The sequence below is a fragment of the Takifugu flavidus genome, chromosome 1 (genome assembly GCF_003711565.1).
Source record: "Takifugu flavidus isolate HTHZ2018 chromosome 1, ASM371156v2, whole genome shotgun sequence".
NCBI lineage: Eukaryota > Metazoa > Chordata > Actinopteri > Tetraodontiformes > Tetraodontidae > Takifugu > Takifugu flavidus.
This window is the reverse complement of record NC_079520.1, coordinates 26,293,925-26,316,897: the sequence shown is the minus strand read 5'-3', so window position 1 is coordinate 26,316,897 and position 22,973 is coordinate 26,293,925. Positions and strand designations below refer to the sequence as shown.

General features: G+C 49.6%; 1 protein-coding gene and 1 long non-coding RNA gene across 9 annotated transcripts in view; one reads left to right on the top strand and one right to left on the bottom strand.

Moving 5' to 3' along the window:
- The window catches only part of LOC130528718 (rho GTPase-activating protein 44-like), a 30,888-nt gene that overhangs the window by 3,588 nt on the left and 4,327 nt on the right, over positions 1–22,973 (top strand). The window contains exons 1-18 of one of the 8 annotated variants that reach the window (XM_057038424.1): positions 10,406–11,004; positions 12,310–12,349; positions 12,897–13,016; positions 13,268–13,344; positions 13,460–13,571; positions 13,753–13,829; positions 14,960–15,077; positions 15,329–15,397; positions 15,479–15,560; positions 15,963–16,090; positions 16,243–16,354; positions 17,943–18,024; positions 18,101–18,181; positions 18,859–18,972; positions 19,691–19,782; positions 19,847–20,027; positions 21,498–21,515; positions 22,379–22,567. In XM_057038424.1, coding sequence (XP_056894404.1) covers positions 10,790–11,004; positions 12,310–12,349; positions 12,897–13,016; positions 13,268–13,344; positions 13,460–13,571; positions 13,753–13,829; positions 14,960–15,077; positions 15,329–15,397; positions 15,479–15,560; positions 15,963–16,090; positions 16,243–16,354; positions 17,943–18,024; positions 18,101–18,181; positions 18,859–18,972; positions 19,691–19,782; positions 19,847–20,027; positions 21,498–21,515; positions 22,379–22,567 — 1,907 coding nt within the window. In that variant the 5' untranslated portion in view covers positions 10,406–10,789. Of the gene's footprint in view, positions 1–10,405; positions 11,005–12,309; positions 12,350–12,896; positions 13,017–13,267; positions 13,345–13,459; positions 13,572–13,752; positions 13,830–14,959; positions 15,078–15,328; positions 15,398–15,478; positions 15,561–15,962; positions 16,091–16,242; positions 16,355–17,942; positions 18,025–18,100; positions 18,182–18,858; positions 18,973–19,690; positions 19,783–19,846; positions 20,028–21,497; positions 21,516–22,378; positions 22,568–22,973 lie in introns of those variants that run through there. The other 7 variants (XM_057038402.1, XM_057038395.1, XM_057038411.1 and 4 more) reach the window with 7 other exon arrangements.
- LOC130528765 (uncharacterized) lies at positions 5,685–9,866 on the bottom strand. Its single transcript, XR_008951391.1, has 2 exons — positions 9,467–9,866; positions 5,685–6,297 (listed from the first exon to the last, which is right to left on the bottom strand). It is a non-coding gene; the product is annotated as an uncharacterized LOC130528765 (long non-coding RNA).

Below are 22,973 nucleotides of genomic sequence, written 5' to 3'. Positions count from 1 at the left end.
AAAGGGCAAAAGGTCAAAAACTGGTCACTGTGTCTGGTTTTAGCCTGTAGTTCATCAGCACAGGAAGTGGACAAAAAATGGCTCCCCGTGACGGCACTTGGTGCCTGTGACTATATTTGTGCTTCAAAATAAAGCGTCAAGCTTCCATGTAAACGCGGGTGTTTGCGTATTTTGGCCTCCTATAAAATACCAGCGTGCACAAAGATAGACTGGCAGCGCGGAAACCCGAGCGCGCGACCAGATGGCGTCCTGTGACACGCCCACGTGGCCACGGCAACCGGGGCTTCCTCGGTTCTGTTGTGGCTGACGTTAGCGCTGCTCCACCTTTCCTGTGTGACGCTGCCCTGAAAAACATGAGATCAGCTGAGACGGGGTCCCAACTTCCTGTCAAAACAGCCTGTGGCCTCCAGGGACCCGTCTCCACCCCCCCCCCCCCCAGCTGAAACCTGAGCGCACCGTCAACATGGGAGCAGGAAATGACATCACAGGCGGAGGGGAAACACTGCCGGTGCTCTCGCCACATTAGAGCGCCGCCCGATGCGCTTGTGTTGCGGAGGGATGGCGAACGTTCCTTTGCCAGGGCTGTGCTGTGCTCGGGCTTTCGGGCTTTTATTATTCCGCCACAGCAGCGTTTCCGTGGTGACAAGGATGCCTTGATGAGCAGATGTGGATTTGGATCCCGTTTCAAGAGTCTGTGAGGTTTTTGTCACAGCTGAGCTGATTTTTGAACGAGATAAGATGAATTTCCTCTTGTCTCTTGATTCCAGGACCGTCCTGTCACACACACACACACACACACACACACACACACACCCGTCCCCCTGATGGAGGAGAGACGCCGCCCTCGTTATTCAGCCGCTATCTTCCGTCTCCCTCCCTGAAAGTGGGCCGATCATTCGTCCCCCACACTCGATGGCGAAGATTTTTGATCACCTCAGCTCGCCTTCACAATAAAAGCACCAGTTGTTCAGTTGTGCCCCAACCTGTTTGTCACTTATCAGCAACAGTTGAATTATTATGGGCTGCCCACGCGGGAACCTGATTAAATCTGAATGAACGCAGCTGTTGGGAGGCTCCGCCCGCCGCCTCACGTCAACGTGTGTTAAACTTTAATGGGAAGTCAAACCCTCAGCTCGGGTGTCTCACCTGTTATGATCGTACACGTACCCACTGGATCCCATCATGGCGTTGGCAGAGAAGAGCAGTGGTCAGCTTCTAAAAACCCTCAATTTAAAGGGTTTGAGGATGAAACGTGCAATTTTGTAGCGCAGAGGGGGTGTCCACAGAGGATGAACTGGAGGAATGGGGTTTTTCTGTTCCTCAGCTTCAACACAAACTGTGTGTTTGGTCTGGTTTTGTGTGATTCTCATCCGTCAATCACTCCGATAGGTCGCCACCCACGCGGCCTGCCCGCGAGTTCCATAGCAACAGTTGCCGCCGCGCTGCTGAGGCCGATGCTGAAGCTGATGCAAACGTTCTGCTTGTGAACGCCGCTTCGTTAGGTGTGCTTAATGACAGATTGGGAGAGCGTGCGAGCTAAATCTGTCTGCAGACCGTTGGATTTCTGTGCGATTTTCAGGGATTTTAACCAATAATAGCTGCTGAGCTATTCAGGATCTGCAGACGAGTGCTGGCTACAATTAAAAAAAACTACCTTTTTTTTAAAATCTCGGTAGGGGCTCTCGCGTGTCTTTAGTTTTAAAGCCTCATGAACTGCAGGAAAGCTGCTAAACTGCTAACTGAGCATTTCCGCTCTAAGCGGTTATAGTTCGTGATGATATGGTCGTTCTTTGTGCACGTGGGAATGAAGCAAGATGTTCTCATCCAATGCTAGTGGAGTCTTTCAGGGGGCTTTTCTGTAGCCTTGCTTAAATCTTCCACCAACGTCCTGCTTCTGACGCTAAAATAAGCCAACACTTCCTGTCCTCTGGGTGTTTGTTGGTGTGTCAGCAGACGTGATAACACCGAGCTGTGTTCTGTCTTACGCCACTCGTTCCAGGGTCCTTCGCAACGATGGCGTCGACTCCCTCGAAGGCTTTTTTAGTGCGTTTTGGTTCAGCGGCACACGGAGACGTCGCCATAACGAGCTGCCGCCGCACCACAGGGGGCAGCGAGGCCGCGTCCCGCCCCTGCCCGGGCCACAGAAACCAATTCCATGGTGTTTCTGGCTCTTAGCGACGAGTCTCAGAGGCAACTGATGTGGAAATGTTTGGACACTTGGAGAAAATTGGTGTAAATGAGACGGCGAAACTCATTCGTGACAGCTGAAGAACCAAACATTACCTCCGCCGGTGGGAGGAATAGCTCGAGTTCTACTGCGCCGTCCCTCTGTGGCGTTGGAAGCTATTTCAAGATGTTGGAATTCGAGGAATTGCTAATGAAGATTCTTTGTTCTGTCTTTTTAAGGCTGCAAAAATTCAAATCAGCAATTATTTTATTCTCCGTGCAGCCCAGAATAAACATGCATAATCAGTGTTAAATACAATATAGCGCTTAGCTCTGTATTCCACCTAAACATCTGACATGAATCTGCGTATCTGCATAGTAAACTTCAGCGGTTTACTGGGCCAATCTTCAAAATCCGCCTGCATCGTGCGCACCTTCACGTGAGGAGGAATCTCTCCCGACTGCATCACTCTGGCAGCAGCCCCACGATGATTCAGCAGAGGAGGAGGACTCAGATCTGCTCTGCAGACACCAAATATCACACAACTCTTTGCTCTCCCAGAACCCGGTGTCAGACGGGAGGAGCCTTGACATGTTTGTGGTCTGCGTGACTGACAGGTAATCACTCATGTGCGCTCGTGCGCGTGTTTGTGTGAGAATGACTGGGCGTGCGCTGCTTCCAGGATCACGCAGACAGTGTTACGACGTGGAAAGACTGGTTTGGTCTGAGGCTTTAAAACACAGTGAGATGCTTTAGCTAGCTTTAGCTGCTACCAGATGCAATAGTAGCACAGACTGATACAATAGATTTCAAAATGGAGAAAAGTGAAGGAAGTGGGAGTCCAGATGTCCAGGTTCATGTTTCCAGATGGTTCATCTCAATCAAGAGGTCACAGGCCTGACTCAGCATCCTTAGGTTAGCTTTCCTTTTAGGTTCTGTTTTCTATTTGGTCGCCGCCCGCGTGGCTGCTGGCTCACAGAGCCAGGCTGGGAATCTCCTGTAACCCTGCCAGCGGCGGTTGATCTGATTTACTGACGCTGTCAGATGTCAGTATTTGGGCCCAAGGTCGTCCCGTGCGCGCCATCGCTCATCGCTGTTGTAGAATCACCATGGCGACGCTGGCTGTGGTGATTTAAGTGCCAGAGGGGCGTTACCCACTGCAACAGGGGGAACGTTTCTCGAAATGATCCCGTTGTGTGACAACAGCTCCAAAATGTAAACCTGAAATTCAGTTGAGGTGCTGCCCAAAAGAGGAGAAAGTTAAGTCTCCAGTTCTTCCAACACCCCCCCAGGTCATGACATTCCATCCCTTTTTAGCGTCAAATACCAAATTCACGAGTTGATCGAGATCTGTGTCCTGCAGCTTTATTTATTTTTATGGATTTTATGGATCAAAGAGAAAGTTTGTCACAGCTGTACAGAGGCGTCGCGGGTATGATGAGCATCATTTTAGCCGCAGTGCTTTAAAAATGCGCGATTCTGTGGGATGTAGGACAGAAGAAATCTGGTTCCTCCTATCTGGACTGCATTCTTTTCAGTTAAAAAGGAAATAAGGCACCTTTATTCAAGCGCAGGGCTGCGTTCTGCAGCGTTATGAAGTCACAAGGTCAACCAGCTAAGGTAGATGATGGAGCCGGTGACTCACTCGGCAACGGCTTCCCCATCTCATCAGCTCATCTGCCAGTGGTTTAAGGAGGATCACAGAGGACACAGGGACGGGGACGGGGACGGGGACGCCGTTTAACGAGAGGCGTCACGCCCCTCAGACTGTTGGGCTGAAACACAACTGTAGAAAGGAAATCTGCCGTCGGTTATCCGCCCAGATTTGGGAACTGGCGCTTGATTAAAGATCAGACCAGCGTCTGTTTTTTTTTCCCCTCATCAGCAGATAAGGAATTCTTGTGATCGCAGCAGAACTAAAGGACGCCGCGCCTGTGCCGGACACGCTCTCCTGCACATCCAGGCCCTCGCCGCGGTGGAAGGGAATGGCGTTGTGAATTGAATCGTCACATATTTGTCGTGGATCAACAAACCGACGCGGTCGCCGCAAACAACTTGGGAGGAAAGAGGCTCGTGTCATCGCCGCGGTGTAAGCGTTCGTTTAGATGAATCATTGGAAACAAAATCTATAAACTTATTTCATGGAAATTCTCAAAAATCAGCACAGCAAATCTTATCAGTCATCCAAATTTGGCTCCAGCTTTGGTTCTTTCCCAACGTGTAAGTGAAAGTTAACGCTGTTATTTAAATCCTGGCGCCGTTATTGCGCAACCCTGGCGTCCTGTTGTCAGCTCCTCCTGCGGCGAAGCTGAGAAGAGCAGCACATGCTCTGCGATACCGTCGCAGGTCCCCGTCCGAGCGCACGCGGCGCCGCAGCCTCGCTTCGCTGCGTTCGCCTTTCAAGGCCTTCCCCTCGAGACCCGAACACGGCCTTTATGTCCTCCGTCTCCGCCCCACCGCAATTGTGCTGAGTTGCGGAACGGCGCCGGTTTCCTCTTCGTTCCCATCTGATTTCCCTCCCCCGCCGCCATTTGCATCTTTCCCGCTTCCTCCCGCGACGCTGACCTTTTGCTCCGGAGGAAGAGCAGGGTCGCGGCGTCCAGCCCGCTAAAGTAGGCGCCGTTGCCTGACGCGGCGTTGCACGACCGCAACGCGTGATGGCGTTCGCCGGGCTTCCATCCCGATCAGCGGCGATGAATATTCCACGCGTTCAGAATGTGGAATGTGGGTCGCACCGAGGAAGCGGAGGCCTTGCGGGGAGCGCCATAAATATCTCTTCTTCGCTGGTTTTAATGGTTACGCTTTATTAGGGCTGTGTGTGTGTGTGTGTGTGTGTGTGTGTGTGTGTGTGTGTGTGTGTAGGGCTCATTAGTCCAAGCAATGAAGACCAAAGGACAAATAAGTCTGGAAGAGTTTCTCTCTCCAGCCCGGCCTGATTGTTGGCTCCTTATTCAGGAGGTGGCGTTCAAACGGCGCCATTGTTCCCCAGAAGTGAGGAATTCTTCACTGTTTTCAAACCTGTTTGGGAAAGACGTTTAAAGATGGTCCCGTTTGCCCCAGCAGACATAAACGACAACACAAATTGTAGGTACGGATATTACGACGCAATACAAGTACTTTAGTCACTGTTAGCTTCCCTTTTTTTCTTATTTTATTAAAATGTCACTGAACTTTTCACTACGTCTTCCACCTCTCCATCAGCAGAGGGTCGTTAACAACATTCCTGATAGGAATGCTGCTCGATGGGGATCTAAGCGTGACTACAGGGCCTCGGATGCACAGTTGATAGGAGGCTTATTGAAGCCCCACGGCAGCGGTAGCGTCACATCTGCATCTCACATGAGGCGACATCAGGGGCTGATTTCATATCACACATCGCTGCCTTTTTTCTACTTTTTTCCCTCTGCACTATTTGCATAATCGCATCTATTTTTGAATCTCAAAGGTGGGCAACGGCAAAACTCTGGCAGCTTCCTTTTTACGATACCTCCAAAAAAAACAACAGCCATAGAAGCAATCGCGCTAAAATGGGGAATTTATTGGCCGGATTTGTTGCGGAGATCTAGTTTTCCACTGGCATTCTGGCTCATTAAGACCCCCTTATTGACTCCCAGATTTTATTACTCAATATTTCAGGGTCCAACTTGGTGTGTGAGCTGAAAACAGCTGTGGGAATAATTAATATAAGCAGACGGTGACTTCATTGTTGCTGTAACGTCTGGGTTCACGCCTGCTGTCGCCCCGTTCCTGGAGTCCCGCCTTGCTGCACCTGTCTCTTTCCTTATGCATATTAACGTCTGCATATGGCGTTATGTTGAGAAACACCGGCGCCCTCCAGCCCATCACCTGCTCAGGTCTGTCCTCCGCTCTTCTGACGCCACCGTGGTCAGAAATAAAGCGGTGATATTCCGGTCCAGATCCGGTTCGGCTGCTCTTCCTCGCTCCTCTTCACAGTCTTTCTCTGCTATTGTTTCACGGGATGAGAACTTGGCAGAGGGGGGAGCGTCCCGGTCCCGGCGCTCCTGTAGTGACGGGTCCAGAGAGCCCTCTTCAGCCCAGCTGCCAGAACGCCGGGTGTTCCCCCGGCAACAGCGAGCTGGGACAAGAGGTTCAGGCATGAACCTGCGCACCTGTTCCAGAGAAAGATGGGGGTAAAAAATAAAAAAGAGATAGAAGCATTAGAGGCCTGGCGCCGTCCCAGCTCCTGTTGAGGAGATCGGGCCGGGTGGAGGTGTTGCCGGTGTCGGGGGGGGGGGAGGGGCTGGATAAACACGACACATCTGCAGTTGGATGAACAATTTGACCAGATGTTCCTCTTTCTGTGGGAAATTTGCGAACACGTACTGGCACAAAGTGCGGCTGGCCGGTGGCCCGACGGGGTCTTATCTAATTTAAACAGTCCCAGAACCTTTAGGTTGAGTTTGTTCCTCTATAGCTGCAGCTTTTAAGCTTGTTTATGTTCCACATCTGCAGGCCGGCGCATTGATCTCCCACTGTTGTCGAACGTAGGACTGGTTTTACTGGACGGAGCGGAGCGGCGCTTTACTGCCGCGCTTCCACCGTAAATATAAAGTCCTGACTTGGGGGTTTGAATCACTCTGTGGGGTCCGGTCATCTTGGTGGCCCCAGATTTGAGCCAGGGTGAGGCTGCAGGAGCAGGAATAGCCACGCGCCGTTCAGAAGTAGCACCTTTGTGCGGTGATGGACGATTCCCGCGGCTGAGGAAATATTCCCATCAATTAATGATGAAAGCAAGTGTTGATAAAAGTCCTACCGGCCGGTACACTAACACTAAGGGAACTTTATTTTTAGCTGTTTCGGGTGAATTATTGATACCATCAAAGCATTAAAGATTCAGTCGGAGCTGCGCCGACGTTACTCGGACTTTAAAGAAATGTCAAGTCTCAGGAAGCGTTCCTTCGTTCCTTATCGTCCTGTGTGGATCCCAAGAAGGCGGCTGTGGTCCAGGACTGGATGCTTGGTGGTGGGAAAAGTCCAGTAAAAAGAACAGAAATCGATCATTTTCCTGCTCTGTACTCCTATTCCGGTCCTTTACACCCGCAGTAAGAAGTGTTCCCAGAGGGGGGAAAGGAACCTTTAAGAGGTGCGTGACCTCCTGTGGTGGACTTTATTTTTCCAGGCCCTCCTCTCTTTCCTCGTCCATTGTGGGGGCCGACGCTGGTGACGTACTCTCCCTGAATTTGGAATGAGTCAGACTGTTTCATTGTGTGGGAAAAGCTGTGGGATTTAGAACTCCTCGACAAGAGAGAGCCGGACCTGGATGCTCCCAACTTTGAGGCCGTGAGCAGCATTTTGATGTGGGTAAAGGCTTTAGCCCGCGGCCGTGTTTTGTTATCTGGCGCTGTGTCGTGCTGCGGCTGTTTACTATGCAGCGCGTGCGCCGCGCTGATATCACAGCGCTGGAACTGAAACCCGGATTTATTTATTTTTCCAGTGTTGGAAAAACATATTTGAAGATTAATTCTAGTTACGAGTGAAGGACAGAGCCTTGATCCCTGTGAAGGACTCTAAGAGGAACCAAATGGAGCTGTTGACAGAATCGTACCAAAAATAGCTCATCGCACATTTCATAACCACGCGCAACAACAATGATACCACATGGACGGGCGGGAATTGCGCAATTTTGGAAGTGACACAGACCAGGAAAAGCTTGTCTTTACCGGTGATGGAGGCAGAAGCCTGACTGGATCCCCGATCCGGCATCATCAAAGGGTTCCCGGGCTTTTCGCCTGAATCAGCCGTTTGTGTTGGAAATCTCGAATCGCTGGTGACCGAAATGTTTCACGTGCTGCTGCGTGTTAGCGTGTTAGCCGCGTGTTAGCCATACGGCCGCCGTGCACCGACGCTTTCCAGTCAAGTGCCTGAAAATAGCCGAATCTATAAGTGAAAGACGGCCGAGACCACACAGAAGCACAGACAAGATGGGCCGATGTTGTTGAAAGGTTCCTGAGGATTTCGACCTTGACGCCCACAGACGACGCTAGCGTGCGCGACGTGCACGCCGCACGAGTCCTAGATCTCACCCTGGAGATGGTGTCGCTGTGACAAATGAAAACGCGACCACCGGCGCTGCTCCTCAGGCTGCTGTCGGAGGACTGACGCCGCTTTACTCCATCCGATCCCCCCCACCTGCTGCTGCCATAGCAACCCCGCCACCCCCTTCCCCCTTCTCGCCGTGGCGGAGTGAAGCATGCTGGGTAATCAGACTTCACCTGGAAGATTTTTCCTGTGGGATTTCTTTGTCCTTGTACCATTTTCTCACCTGATATTCTGATTTCCTGTTGGGGATCGTGTTCAAATTTAATCCGAGCTGCTTCACAGCCGCGCGACAAAAGTCCAGACAGGATGGATTAAATCATCAGTCTGGATTCGTACCATAAATACATAAGAGCAGGTCTGTGCTGTCCTTTGTTTGGATGAGGCTGAGAAGATTATTGCTGCTGCTGTAGTGGAGAAGAATGTCGAAAAAGAGCTGAGAAATGGCTCAGAGCAGGAGGCTTTTGAGGAATGTCTCAAAACCAAAAAGGGAATATAATTAATAGGATTTGGCAACTATTTTAATTTAAACGGCCTCTTTCTGGGAAGAAGCTTTTCTGGAGAGCCAAGACTCACTTAGATCTGTTGAATCATCTTAACCCTCTTTATCACCTCCCGTGTAAACATACCCAGCTTCTAAAGCTCGGCTGGTTTTTAGGAGAGCTTTTCAAAACGTTTAGCTTGAACGTTAGTTTCCCTTTAGGAACCGGTTCTGCGTGGTAGCGCACACGACATCACGACTAATATGTGCAGCTGCTTCTCTCGGTCTGGCGTCGGGAGCCTGTTTAAGAGGACGGCGATGTGACTCAGGGACATATGCTCCAGCTGTGGCTGCAAAATAAACTGAAGACAACAACAGGCAACTGTCCTAAAGATGCTTTCAAAGCAAAGCATTGCCACAGCGGTGGGCTGTTCTCAGCCTCTGACCCTCCGGTGGGTTCGTGCAGGCACATTTCTCATGGCTCAGTTAATTAACGTGTTAGACTCAGGACATCTGTCCATCGTTGTGTCTCCTGATCCCAGAGCCAAGCTGTCAAAGTCACTGACAAAGCCACAAATCTTTCGTACTAAAGTGGATTTCTATCTACATCGGTACCTTTGATCCGTTTATCTAGTGAAAGTGGAGCATACGAACACTTCTGCAGTATCCGGGAGCCTTTTGAGGTGAGCAGAGGAGAATTCTGCCGGATGATCTGCAGCCAAACAACAAAAGCCGAGTCATTATCGCGGATTGTGACTCACCGTTCCCAACATTTCTGATCTTATCCCCGGCCGAGGCTGCGTTCCTCACCGCATCCTCCCCGTCTGTCGGCCCTCTTCTCCCCCCTCTCCGTGCACGTGGGAATCCCGGCTGTGACGACAGAGGCCGGTGCTGCAGTGGAGCCAGGCTCCCGTTCGGGAAGCGACGCCCTGAACGCCGTCGGCGCATTAGCGGAAAGCTGCAGCGGGGAGGGGGGGGGGGGGGGCGGTTAACGTGATCTCCCAGATAAAACTAGAGTTACATCAAAAGCAAATGGATCCGTCTTGGTTAGACCTTTGAATTCCTCCCTTCCATCTTACAAGGGTCTTTTTGATTCTCCCTCCCCATTAAAATATAAGAATATGTGTTTTTCTGCCCCTCCCTTTATCAGCTGTGCACCCTCACAAGGCCTCCAGAGTGGAAGCGTTAGCACAGCTGAGCGCCACATCCAAACGCCTCAACATCCGTGTGCAGCATCACATTAATACCTGTGAGCTCCTAAAAGCTCCAAATACTTTGGACAAGTGCACAAGTTTATGAGACAGGGATGGATTTTTGTTGGATTATCTGCAGATGCAGATAATATTATCTTCCGTTTCTGCCCCCCGGGGTGAAGTGTGATTAAAGTGTTATGGAATCTTGCCTCCTGCTGGTAATTGAGGACATGACAGTTCCAGTTCAAGGATTTGAATAATCTGTACAGACTCTGTGGTGGAGGTGCTTTGGTTCTTTAATGTAGGGTTGCAAGGTCGTTCCACCTGGTGGGGAGGAGGTCACTAAGGTGTGTGTGTGTGTGTGTGTCCATGGGTCCACCTCATCACAGTGTGTTTTGGTTAAATCCACTGCGTCATCAGCCTGGCTCACGTTTGCTGCACGTTGGAGAGGAAATGAAGAGAAGAGGAACTTGAGCGACTCGTTCTATTTCAAACTCGGGGGATAAATGGATTTATGCACAGCGTTGTAAGAAAAAGGAAATTAGGTTAAGTCACTCTAGAGAGAGTGAGCCGCGTGGCTCTAAATACACACACACACACACAGACGTTATGAAGTTGAGATAATCCAATAAATAGATTCTGCCAGTCTGAAGCATCTAACTGATGAAAATGCTGGAATTCAGCTTGTTGGGGTGTCATTAGACCGGCACAGCTATGCTGAATGGGGTTGACTGGGCAGAGCCTGGCTGCCTGGGCAGATCAGATATGTCCCCCCGCACAGGCAGCAGAAGAAATGGAAGCAGGACAGGATAAAATCGTGTCTGGGCCCCCCTGTGGTGAAGAGGAATCCTAGGAAACGGTGCAGGTAAAAGGACCAGGTGGGCAGGTCTCATGCTTGAGCTGCCCTCCCCCTCCACCAGCTCGCCCTCCCATTCACAGCCTCACCCGTCTCTCCTCCTCCTGACTTGCTCCCTTCTGCACTGGCGCTCGGCTCCTGCCTGGACAGGGGTGTTTTTTTCCCCTTCTCCTGTCACCGGGGGGGGGATGTGGAGGAAAAAGCTGCAGATCAACAGGAGCAGACCCTCGCGCAGGAGAAGCTCAGTTCTGTAAGTCAACCGCAGGGGTCCGTAAAGGAGGCTCGGCCTGATGAGGACTCGGGGAGAGCGGTCTGTCTGAAATTTGAAGGCATTATCGTCCATCTGCGCTGAATTTTGACATTTAAATTGATTTTTGGGTCGTAAACTGGCTCTTCAAGCTGTTTCCAGGCCCCAGAAACAAATCTTAGTAGTATCTAAGCAGCTTTTATTCTCATTTGAACTCTCCTTCTATTCAACACTGGTTGATTTGATTGCAGCGCTGCAGTTTTGGAATTGCAAGCGTGAACTTTTGTTCTCACTCTTCTCTAAATTATAACCCAGGTGACCCATTTTTCAACAGTTTCTACCTGTTGAACGAGATGTTTGCATCTTGCAGCTAGTCGGGATCCTGTTTGGCCTCACATTTTACAACAAAAGGCTTGTAAGGCTGACACGGACTTGCTCTGCCTGGATGGTTCCACGCTGCAGGGCGGGAGGAGGTTTTAAATCACCCTCCGCGTGGCCTTTGCATTTTATTCCCATATTAATAGTTCATGTTTGTCTGTGAATATAAACACAGCTCAATTGATATTAGCAGGCAAACGCCAGAATCATGAAACAGCGAAAAAAACAAATGATTTTTTAACGATATAATGACAATTTCTGCTCTTTAGCCTGCAGATAATTGCACTTATTCTACTTGATTTATTCACATTTAATCAGTTTGAAATGTTGTGAAATAAAAAGCATTATTGTCTGATGACATAACGATGTTGAGCTCATCTAAAGGTCCGTTTGGGTCTAATAACTACAGTCTCTGTTACCATCAGTTCATCAAATGACATTTATTCCAGTCACGTTTTCGTCTTTTAATATTGTTTTTTATCAACAGAAAGACGGATGATCTTTTATGTTTTGGACCGTTTGAATCCGAGCCTGAACATTGGGCACTGCGGCGTTAATTTATTGATGAAATGGCTTTTATGTCTCAGCAACTCTCCGAATGGATGAAACATTCGTCTGCCCCATATTTAATCTGACGTTCTCTGGGTGCACGGCATCATTTTGAACCCCCGAAAACAAACTCTTGTGTTCTGAAGCTCCAGGCTGTGACTCCATTACATATTGCTGACATAGAAGTAGAGAAAAAGTAATTACTTTGATGGAGTAGGAGGTGTAGAGCCGGCTGTTAGCAGAGCAGCCGGGCCCTCCGTGGCACCACCGTCCTGTCCAGCACGTCTTCCCAACTCTTGACCTGCCGTTTATGGATTCAACATCCAGCGTTTATGGATTCAACATCCAGCCTAACGGCCGTTGTTCTCCCTCCTCTTTCAGGGCTGAGAAGACCGAAGTGTTAAGTGAAGATCTCCTGCAGGTAATGAAACATTAAATGTCGATATTCTGTCCATGTAAAAGCTTTTTTCTGAACGTTTTCGGGATCCTTTCGGGGGTTTTCCACCGGGCTTGCCCCCCGCTGTCGGTTCTGGAGCGGCAAGACTGGTTGGGGAGGTTCAGCGACGTGGGGCTGTTGCGAACAAAGAAGCGTTTATGATGGCAGAATAGATCAGATAAGAGGAGAGGAAACGTGTGTCAGAGATCGCCTTTAAGGCAGATGTTGTTTATTTTATTTCATATCGTTATATCCACCCTGCCGGTGTCAAACACCATCCATCGTTTTGCCATCTGAATTATTAAAAACCCATTTTCCATCTATTCATGACAAACAACACAATTGCGTTGCACCAGAATGCCATTAGGAATAAAAGAGAAGAGACTCTTATATCTAAAGTGAGTGAGGAGATCAGCCTCGTGACTGCTCTGGTTAATGATGCCCTCAGTCACAGTCCTCCCACCCGACCTGGGACCCGGAGCCTCGCGCTGTTGCACGTCGCCTGACCTGTCGCCTCTTCTCTCTCTGCCAGGTGGAAAAGCGCCTTGAGCTGGTCAAACAGGTTTCCCACAGCACACACAAGAAGCTAACCGCCTGTCTGCAGGGCCAGCAGGGCGTGGATGTGGACAAGAAGTCTGTCAGGTCGCCCTCGGTGAGCAACGCTGCCTTCGATCGTGATCACAAAAGCCACTCAAGCATCTCTGTCACCTGAAACTACCCGTCCAGGCTGAGTCGGTGGGCTGTAGCTAAAGACAAACGTGGCTCCTAAGCACAGTTTTGAAGTATTTTATTGAGAAATTTGGATCCCGGTGGATTTATTTCCCTACTTTCCTAATGGGTGCGTTTGATTTTAAGCCCTGGTACATTTCTGATGGAACAGTTTTTGTGTCTGTTTCCGTGCAGAAGAAGCTTCCTCTCACAACGTTAGCACAATGCATGGTGGAGGGGGCGGCTGTGCTGGGAGACGAGTCCCTACTAGGGTGAGACCACACACACACACACACACACACACAGAGTCGAGCTACAATGAGTGTTTTTGGGACTGGTTGTTGAATCGTCCCGGTCACCGTTCGCCGATGTTTCCCTCCGCTGCAGGAAGATGCTGAAGCTCTGCGGCGAGACGCAGGACAAACTGGCGCAGGAGCTCATCATGTTCGAGCTCACCATCGAGAGAGACGTCGTCGAGCCCCTGAACGACCTCTCAGAGGTGAGACGAAGCGGCGGCTCCCGTCGCGTCACAGACGGCTAAAGTCATAGATTTGGGCCTCGCTATTATACGGCAGACGCACAGTAAAAAACCAGCCCGACCGTTTGTGCGACACCCATATTTTTGTTAATGATGCAACTCGCATCACGTTGCCTAAAGTCATCATTATATTGTCTCTCAGATGGAAATCCCAAACATCCAGAAACAAAGGAAACATTTAGCCAAGCTGGTCCTGGACATGGATTCTGCCCGCACACGGTGAGTCCCTCTCTGAGTCTCTCTGTCCCGTGTGGTGAGACAGAGGCTGGACTGTGATGGCAGAAACTTTATCTGCTGTGAGTACTCTGGTCCTGAGGCTTCCCACTGAATGTCGCCTGGATTCGATTTCACACTGTGAAATTGGGAAAATGTGTTTAGCTTCATTTATGCTAGAAGCTAATCATAAAAAAACTGTATTCACAGATGTGGAGCAAAATAAGGCAAGAAAGGAAGGTAAAGATCTTTCAACATTTCCTGGACATCCAGTTTTTTAGGGACACGGGGATGAGGTGAAGCATTTTGATTGAACAACAGCAGGAGGAAGTGAAGCCGTGTGTAGTTTGGGCATCGATTCACCTGCTCACTCTGGTTTAAATGTCTCTGCTCTGCTTTTTAGTCAGTTCATTCTTCCTTTAGCATAAATCAGACGCCATAAAAGAGTCTCTGACTGAGGAAGCGCAGCATTACTACACCTTTTAGACCTGAATCATCATCATTTAGGGTCCACACGAGCACCCCAATGGGAGAAAAGTCTTCGGTTTTGCTCTGTTTCTTTAGTGACCCAAATTTAAAGCAATTTTTCCCATCATGCTTCTGTGTGCTGAGCTCTTCTGGCAACATGTTATCTCCATTGAGAGAGATAACTCAGACAGAACATTTCAGAGGAGAAGAGTCTGACAGGGAGAGCTGGGACTTGAACGAATGGGGGAGCACAAATGATCCTCGTTTGCACGAGTCACTTTAGCTGTCGCCTTCAGCTTCAGGCCGACAGATTAGAATTCAGAAGAATGCGATAGTTCCCTCTCACACGTTGTCAAATGAACACAAATTCTCTCCTTCCGTCCGTCCATCTGGCTCCATCGCATCAAGGCGAGGATGTTTACCCTGGCAATTAAACCACTGGCCTTTTTCAGCTCTTTACCGGAGTGTTTTTATTCTGATTCCCACCGAACGCAGATAAATTTGCGCGTCAGCTTAAAATACAATTTCAAATAATCTGAATATTGGTCTTAAACAGATGATGATACTGCAGCCAGCCACCAGGGGGTCGACGACAGCCCCCCCCCTGCTGTCAATAACGTCCCCTATTTTTTGGTCTTGGCTCATCAGTGCTGCCGTGTGATCCGCAGGTATTATCAGTCCACCAAGTCGTCGGGACTTTCCAGCAACCTGCAGCCGAGCGGCGCCAAGGCCGACCACCTCAGGGAGGAGATGGAGGAGGCAGCCAACCGCATGGAGATCTGTCGAGTCAGTCATCAGCTCCCATCACGTCACATTAGCTCTCACTTTGTGTTCTGGGGGCGAAGCGCCAATAACATTCACCGCTTTTCCAAGTCGGGGATACTTTTAATTGGCATTCGCTTTTGTTGAAAGGCACCATTCCAAGTTTTTCCCCTGTCTCGTGTGTACATGAGGCCAGACTAAAGATGCTGCTGTTTCCTTGTTCTGTCTTCCTCTGCTTGTTTTTCTCTCTGCTTAAATACTGTGTCCTCCACCAGGATCAGTTATCGGCGGACATGTACAGTTTTGTGGCCAAAGAAATTGACTATGCAAGCTACTTTCAGACGGTACGTACCGGAGCGCCCGGGCCGAAGGAAGAGAAACTTTCGGGATTTTTCCTCTCACTCCTGTCGTTCTGTCTCGGGCAGCTGATAGAAGTCCAGGCCGAGTACCACAGAAAGTCATTAGAGCTGCTTCAAAGCATCCTGCCGCAGATTAAAGCTCATCAGGGTGAGTTTTGTTCCCTGCATTTCCTCGTACTGGTTTGCGCGTCGCCACGGGAACGGGCGCTGGCAGCAAAAAAAGCTCTTTGAATAATCACCAGAGGTTCAGCGAGGGGCATTTTAGCAGGTTAACACTCAGGAAATTCACACAAATGTTGGCGTTGAGCCTGATGTGTAGACCGGGAGGTGGATCAGACATATTGTGTCCTTGCAGGTTCTTATATATTCTATATCACCATCTGAATTATATCTGCATCCGCCTGCAGCGCCCTTAATATTGCTCCGATTGGTTCCAGGCTGATTTCTCCTTTGCAGCAATAACTTGAGAGAAGATGGAGCCTCTGTATTTACTCGCAGCGTCGGCTCCTCCTGTTTTCCTGACACATTTGTGTGTCCGTGTGTTCCACAGAGAGCTGGGTGGAGAAGCCGTGCTACGGGAAACCGTTAGAGGAGCACTTAGCGCTCAGCGGGAGAGACATCGCCTTTCCGATCGAGGCCTGTGTCACCATGCTGCTGGAATGTGGCATGCAGGAGGAGGTCAGAGCCAACAAACGCATCACATCCGCCCGCGTGACTAACGAGGCTGGGATCAGAGTCATTCGTTTGTCTGAAGGCTTTGCTAACACTCAAAACGAGACTGACCGATGCGCTCAGAGCTTCACTCGCTCTCGCCGTGTTTTCCGTCCCAGGGCTTATTCAGAGTCGCTCCTTCGGCCTCCAAACTGAAGAAGTTGAAAGCGTCTCTGGACTGCGGGGTGCTGGACGTTCAGGAGTACTCGGCAGACCCTCACGCCATCGCAGGTGAGCTCTCTGATACCGTCTCATCTGTTCTTGGGGGGAAAATTATTTCGCAATCTTGTAATTCTGTTTCATTTGGATCCTTTTTGACGTCAACCCTGTAAACTTTAAGGAAAAAAGCAGAAGGAAGAAGGTTTCATGCACATTTTGCTGATTTCTTTCTGATTTCGAAGCAAACGTTTGTGCATAAATTCTAAATATAACCGAGATCCAGCTCGATTGTTCATATTCAGCAGAACTTTCCTTGACGTCTTTGTGTCGCTGTCACCGGTTTGCTTTTGATTCTCCCGACAGACAAAAGAGCTCTCCTTCTTTCATCACCCTGTTATCTTCTTGCCTACTTTTTATTATCAGATCTGACTGATTTAGGACAATTTAACCATCAAGATTAGCAGATTATTCCGTCCAACGATAAGAACCTTTAACGACTTCAATGTTTTCAGTCATGTCGGCCTGGAGACGCCACAGAAACGGATGTTCGGGCAGACAAAAGCTGAAATCATTGAAACATTTATGAAAGTTAATGCTTAACTGTCCGGCTGAACTGACACAGAATAACTGATGGACCTTCACACAGTGTCGCCGTTTTATCGAACTCCTTTTTTAAACGTTTGACAGGTGACGCAGCCCGGGTGCGTCTGCGTTTGGTCTTCTTGTTGCTGGGGAAACGGCCGCTCTCTTGGCAATGACACTGATACCACTTTAAAGCCTTTGGGGAGGTGTCGTCTGCTTCCACTTTGAGAGAGTTTAGTGAATCTTGCATGATGTTCATTATCTCCTACCTGCTGACGCTGACCCAGTAACCCAGTTAGCTCGCACCACTGAACGAAGGCACCATTTAAATGTCTCCTGAACCAGCCTTGCTGGATACATCAAACCTTAATATTCTCCTCCTTCCACAAATGTTTGCTTTTACAAATGAAGGTAAATGTCTTCATTGAACCTGAAATCCCAGTCAGTCCGTCAGCCTTGTTCGCTGGAGCGTGTGGACAGAGATGAGCCCTGATTGAGACTAGACCCCCTCCGGTCCCCTGGGCTCACACTGACAGCAAATCTAATTTGCTGGCTTGTCCCACCGGGCGGCGGCGGCGGCCACGTCTTCATCTTCCATTAGTCTAAAAAAAAGGCCAAAGCGTCTACGGTAGCTAATTCGCCGTCGTCTAGGTGACGCGGAGGCCGACACACTCGCGGAATCACGGCTAAAACGCCACTGACGAATGCCGTCGTCGTTAGCACCGAATCCCAACCACAATTCGGATAGATTCGCGTTTGTGCTGTGCAGGACGAGAGACGGAGACTCGCTATTGACGTCTCGTGATTGTGCACAGGAAATTAAGGTTCCTCTATCAACCCGGACGCTCATATTCCCGCTACACCGCATGTGTTTGCCGGTTTAATTAAAACAAACATGACGGTTGAAGGCGGTGATGTGGAAGACTTGTCTCCCGGATGTGGCAGTTTAAAATAAGGTGGCGGTATGTGGCGACTGCGTAACCAGTAGCAACACTGATGGACATGGGGACAGACTGATCCCCGAATGCGTCTGTGCACAAGCGCGTTTCAACACTTCCGTCTTCTTGCTCTGCCTCAGGGGCGCTGAAGTCTTACCTGCGGGAGCTGCCGGAGCCGTTGATGAGCTACGAGCTGTACAACGACTGGATCCAGGCCTCCAAGTCTGTACCCACCCAGTTTGTGTCCATTTCATCTCCGTCTTTAGACCTTTGGTTTATCTCCTCTGTCCGTCTGCAGCATTCAGGATCAGGACAGGAGGCTGCAGGCGCTGCACAGCGCCTGCGAGAAACTGCCAGCAGCCAACAACAACAACTTTAAGTGAGTGCTAATCACTTCGGATAAACGGGGGCTTTAGGGTCGGAGGACATGGGCTCAGGTCTGAGCTGGCGCTGGAAGTCGGTGAAGTGGTTCCAGAGCGGCTGCAGATCTTCATCTTTCACCCCTGGAAGTGCTGAAGCCAAACAAAAGGGCGAAATGAAGGGAGGAGAAAATCAATGGGAGGGAAATGGGAAGATAAGGCAGCCGTTGTCAGTGTCACCGCCGAATCGGGGAGCTTTTTTCCCCACATTGTTCCCCTGAACGGACCCGTCAGGCCTGTCCCGATGATCGTTCCGCTCGGGATGAGTCATCAGCTCGGCTGCTCGGAGCGCCGCAGAGGCGCAGCAGCCTGTTTTCCTCACAAACCCGCAGCGACGCGCTGCAAAAACAAGCCGTGGTCAGCGCGGCGGCCGTCTACTGTTGGAAATAGGCCTCGTCTATGAAAGCAGGGTGGGGACGCAGGAGTCCACTATTGTTTTCCTCCTTCCCACACGTCTCATTTTGCTTTGAATAAGTCGCCTACACACGTTTGTGCTCAGTTTATTCATAACTGTGAGGTCGGGGCAAGTTGCCTTGACCTCCAGCCGAGGTGTGAACGGAATCACCTTCCCATTTATTTGCTTCTCCCCCATTACGGGTCCCAACTGAGGGGTTTGGTGTGCGTTTCGTTCCAACAGGTATCTGATCAAATTCCTCTCCAAACTGACCGAACATCAGGACGTGAACAAAATGACGCCCGGGAACATCGCCATCGTCCTCGGACCAAACCTGCTGTGGATGAACAACGAAGGGTAACGCGGCAAAGACGCACACTTGGTTTTAATATCACTGCTTGAATTAGCTCACACATTAGCTTCCAAATATTAGTCCAAATCAACTAGTCCTTAAAGAAAGCTGAATAAAATGTCTGTTTTATGTGATTAATATATATTTAATCAGAGAGAATTTGATGTTTGGTTCGGGTTGAACTTTATCACCGTGTGACATTTATGCTGCGTGGAATATTCAGCTACACGCTACGAGGATTTAATGGATTCTCTGTTTAATTTAATGGAAATCCTCTGGGAAGTTTGTGCATAATTTGATGCTCATTTCTCTCAAATGAAAGATTTTTGTTTTCACAACCCGTGTTCATTAATGCTGAATGAAGTGAAGATGCCAAAGGTGAACAGAACAGAGGGAATATCTGTGGGTTTGGGTTTTTTTCCTTTTTTGAAGGAGTCTTTGAACTGATTATTTAGGATTAAAACGCAAAGATGCAAACCTGAAATTGCCAACAGGCACAAGACTCCGGCGCGTCTCCAGAGACATAAAGTTTGCCTAAAATTGATGACTCGTCATTTTGGAAAATTATGAAGGGCACTTATTTAAGTCTTCCACTTTTAATTGATGTTTTTAACAACCGGTATTTTATAAAGGGTTTTAATCTCCTCCATTTAATGCTTCTTATCAGCACTTTGGCGACAGCTACGTTTCCGGGCTAATGATTTAAACTCTTGTCTGCTGCAGCAACATCACAGAGATGATGACCACGGTCTCCCTGCAGATCGTCGGCATCATCGAGCCCATTATCCAGCACGCCGACTGGTTCTTCCCCGGAGGTGAGAAACCCAGAGCAATCAAAGCCCGAGACGTTGGCGTAACTTCATTTTTTGCCCTCTTTAGAAATCGAGTTCAACGTGACGGGCAACTACGGGAGCCCCGTCCACACCAACCACAACGCCAACTACAGCCTCGTGCCGTCGCCGGACATGGATCAAGTTGACCGCCGACAGAACGACCAGAGTCGACGGCCGCTGAGCGTCGCCACGGACAACATGATGCTGGAGTTCTACAAGAAGGACGGGTGCGTCTCCATGCTCACGTTTAAAACCAGGTCTTATCACAATTCTGGGTTTTCCCGGCGCCAGAAATGTCCACGTTTCTGTAGATGGCGCCCACGACCGCGCCCCTGATCCTCAGGAACGTCGAAACCTTGATTCCACGCACTTCCGCGCCGCCTCGCTGCGTCATAAATCAGCAGTCCTCTCAGACCGCGGCCGCGTCCTTCCCCCTCATCCCAGCACAGCCTACATCCGACAGCTGGACTGACAAGTCTTGAAATTCGTTTCCAGGGGAGGAGTGCTCAGGGATGCGTAAATTCTGCTCGGCTTCCTTTCGACGGGGTCATAAGGAGAGAATTCCCCACCGATTGCGCAAGTTTTGCCTTAGACTCGACCTCGGTGGAAAGGCTTGTTTCCCTGTGAGGGCTGTGCTGAGAGATGATATTTAGTTTGCGAAATGAGGAGTTTTACTATCTTTGAGCTTTAGCGGATTAGCCAAAACCAGCCTTTCCTTCTGTTTCTTTCATACACAGGGCTCTCCTATCGGGCCCTGTGGGGAGTCTGAGCTGTGCAGGCCCGGGAATGCAACTATCCCAGCTAATTAATCCAGAACCGAGTATCTGCCCTCATCGAACCTCTGAGGTTCCTCCTCAGAACAAACGTTCTTAGCCCAGTTTCTTGTGTTCGGCGCTCTTTATTTTCCTATTTTTACGTTGAGGCATTAAAATTTGATAGGATCTGCGCTCCGGGGAGGAATAAAACATTCTGTCAACTCGTAATTTCTGTACCCAGAAGAAAAACAACTGAAGGACTCGCACCTTTTATTAGGCCGGTGAGAAGATTTTGCAGTTCTCTGGACACAAGGCAGGAAAATTATGGTTTAGTTTGCAGAGAAAAAGGTCAGGCTAGGTCAGTCAATTACAATATTATTAAGAAGATTTTGAAATGGCGAGATGCTTTACTGGAAATCACTGAATGTATCTGTTGCGCTTTAAAATGACTTGCAAAGTGTGCTGCTTCCTCTGGTGGCGCTATGCTAATTTAATTAGCATGTTAATGGGAATCCCCACTGTGCAAACTCCGTGAGCTAACATCGATGACGCTCGCCAATATCTCTCTCGTGTGTTTTTGGTACACATCCCTGGCATGAAGGCTCTATTTTTAATATTGCAGGGATAATCTTGCATCCATTAGGGAACATTTGACCTAATTAGGTCATAAATGGAATGATAATTTCCTCTGTGGGCGTAGGGATTGATGCACACTTTACCCCTTGCATTGCTCTGCTCCCAGCGTGGGTCTTGTCCTTTACAGCCCCCTGCCAGGTCAGCCGTCCCTTTCCTCCTTCATCTCCGCTCTCCTCCGACAGTTTATCCTGCCAGAATTCCTCTGCTGCGTTGATAATGTTGCCAGTAATGAGCTCGGGGAGACTCCTGCCTTCCATGATTCTTTCTCCTGTCCTCATTGTTCTTATCTCTGTTTTAATTGTGCAGCATTAGGAAGATTCAAAGGTACAGTATAAACCCTCCTCCTCCACCGAGTCTCCACCTCATCTGTTCATCATCACCGTTGTTTCGGCCGCACGTTCACAGGAAATGTCACCTGTCACCCGCGTTTGACGTTTCGCCGGCGCCGGCCCGAGCGGGCACGCTCTCGACCCGCTGAAGGTCAACGTTAGCTGACGTTAGCTGACGTTAGCAAAGCACAGAGTCTCTCTTTGTGTTGACAGAAGGAGCATCGTCTGGTGTTTCTGGCACCAGGTAAACCTGTTGAGCCTGTTGGCAGCGACAAAGAGCTTCTTGTTAAACCAAGTAGACTTAAAAATGCTCTTTGTCGTAAAACGTATACTTAACACAAAATCTTATGGGAACAATTCATTTAGGAACTTTTAAATAAAGTCAATATCTTTTCACCGCAGCTCATCCTTGATAATCCTCCTTCTTCCAACCATAAGTGGGAATAAAAGCTTTATTTTAGCAAGGACGCTAATGACAACATTGAAAAGATCAGAAGATCAGAAGTTCCAGGGATCATAGCTCGCGTCTGGATTCTTGTTCCCCGTTAGTTAAAGTGCTGCGGTCGCAGTTTTCATCCACCGTGGCCGTCGTTATCGTCGCCGTGGTGATCAGCCCATTAAAACCGGGATTACTTTGTGCGGATAACGAGTTGTGTGCTGTTGCGCGTCGTCCACCTCCATCCATTACACTGTGTGTGAGTGGTGTGTAGTGATGATTCAGACTGATTTACAGCACGCTGATTATAAAGGTAATGATCCCCGCCGGCGCCCGGGACCACGCCGGCTGAAACCCCTCCCCCTGACCCCCCCCACAAGCCCTCGCTTCCTTTGATTGGCTGTGATCTTGTCCCACTGCAGCATGGGTGTCAGGGTCATGGATACCACTTGGGTGTCACGCAGGGGCCCGTCTACGCGTAAATGCTCGTCCACGCCGCCGAGCGTGCACCCTTTTGCCCCGCCCATTGACGCCCCCATCCCCGAGCAGCCTGGGGAATTCTCCGCCTCCCCCTCTCTCACCCCTCCTCCCACTAGCAGTGAACGAGCCAGGTAAGGCTGTGACGCCCCCTCCCCGTCCTCCTGTGCCCCATACAAACACACACCTCCCTCACTTCCTGTTGCGTAACACCAGTGCACCGTCTCGCACCCGGTTTTTCCCGCCCAAACGTGCGTTTCCTCACCTCTGTGTGAACTCCCGTCGCCTCTCCTTTGTTTTCCAAACACGTTCTCTTGTATTCCTTCGGGTTTTTTGCCGAACCTGGGGAATTTTTCTGTTTGTAAAGCGGCACTTCAGACTTTCAGTCACGTAAAGATTCCAAATCTCGAAGGTTCCTCTGCAGTTGCGCAGATTTGCTGCATGTGCATGAATCAGCCCTGTTTTGTTTTCAGTCCAAGCATCATCAAGAGCGTAACGTAACAGATTTCTGCAGAACTACAAGCTAATGTGTCGTCAGCA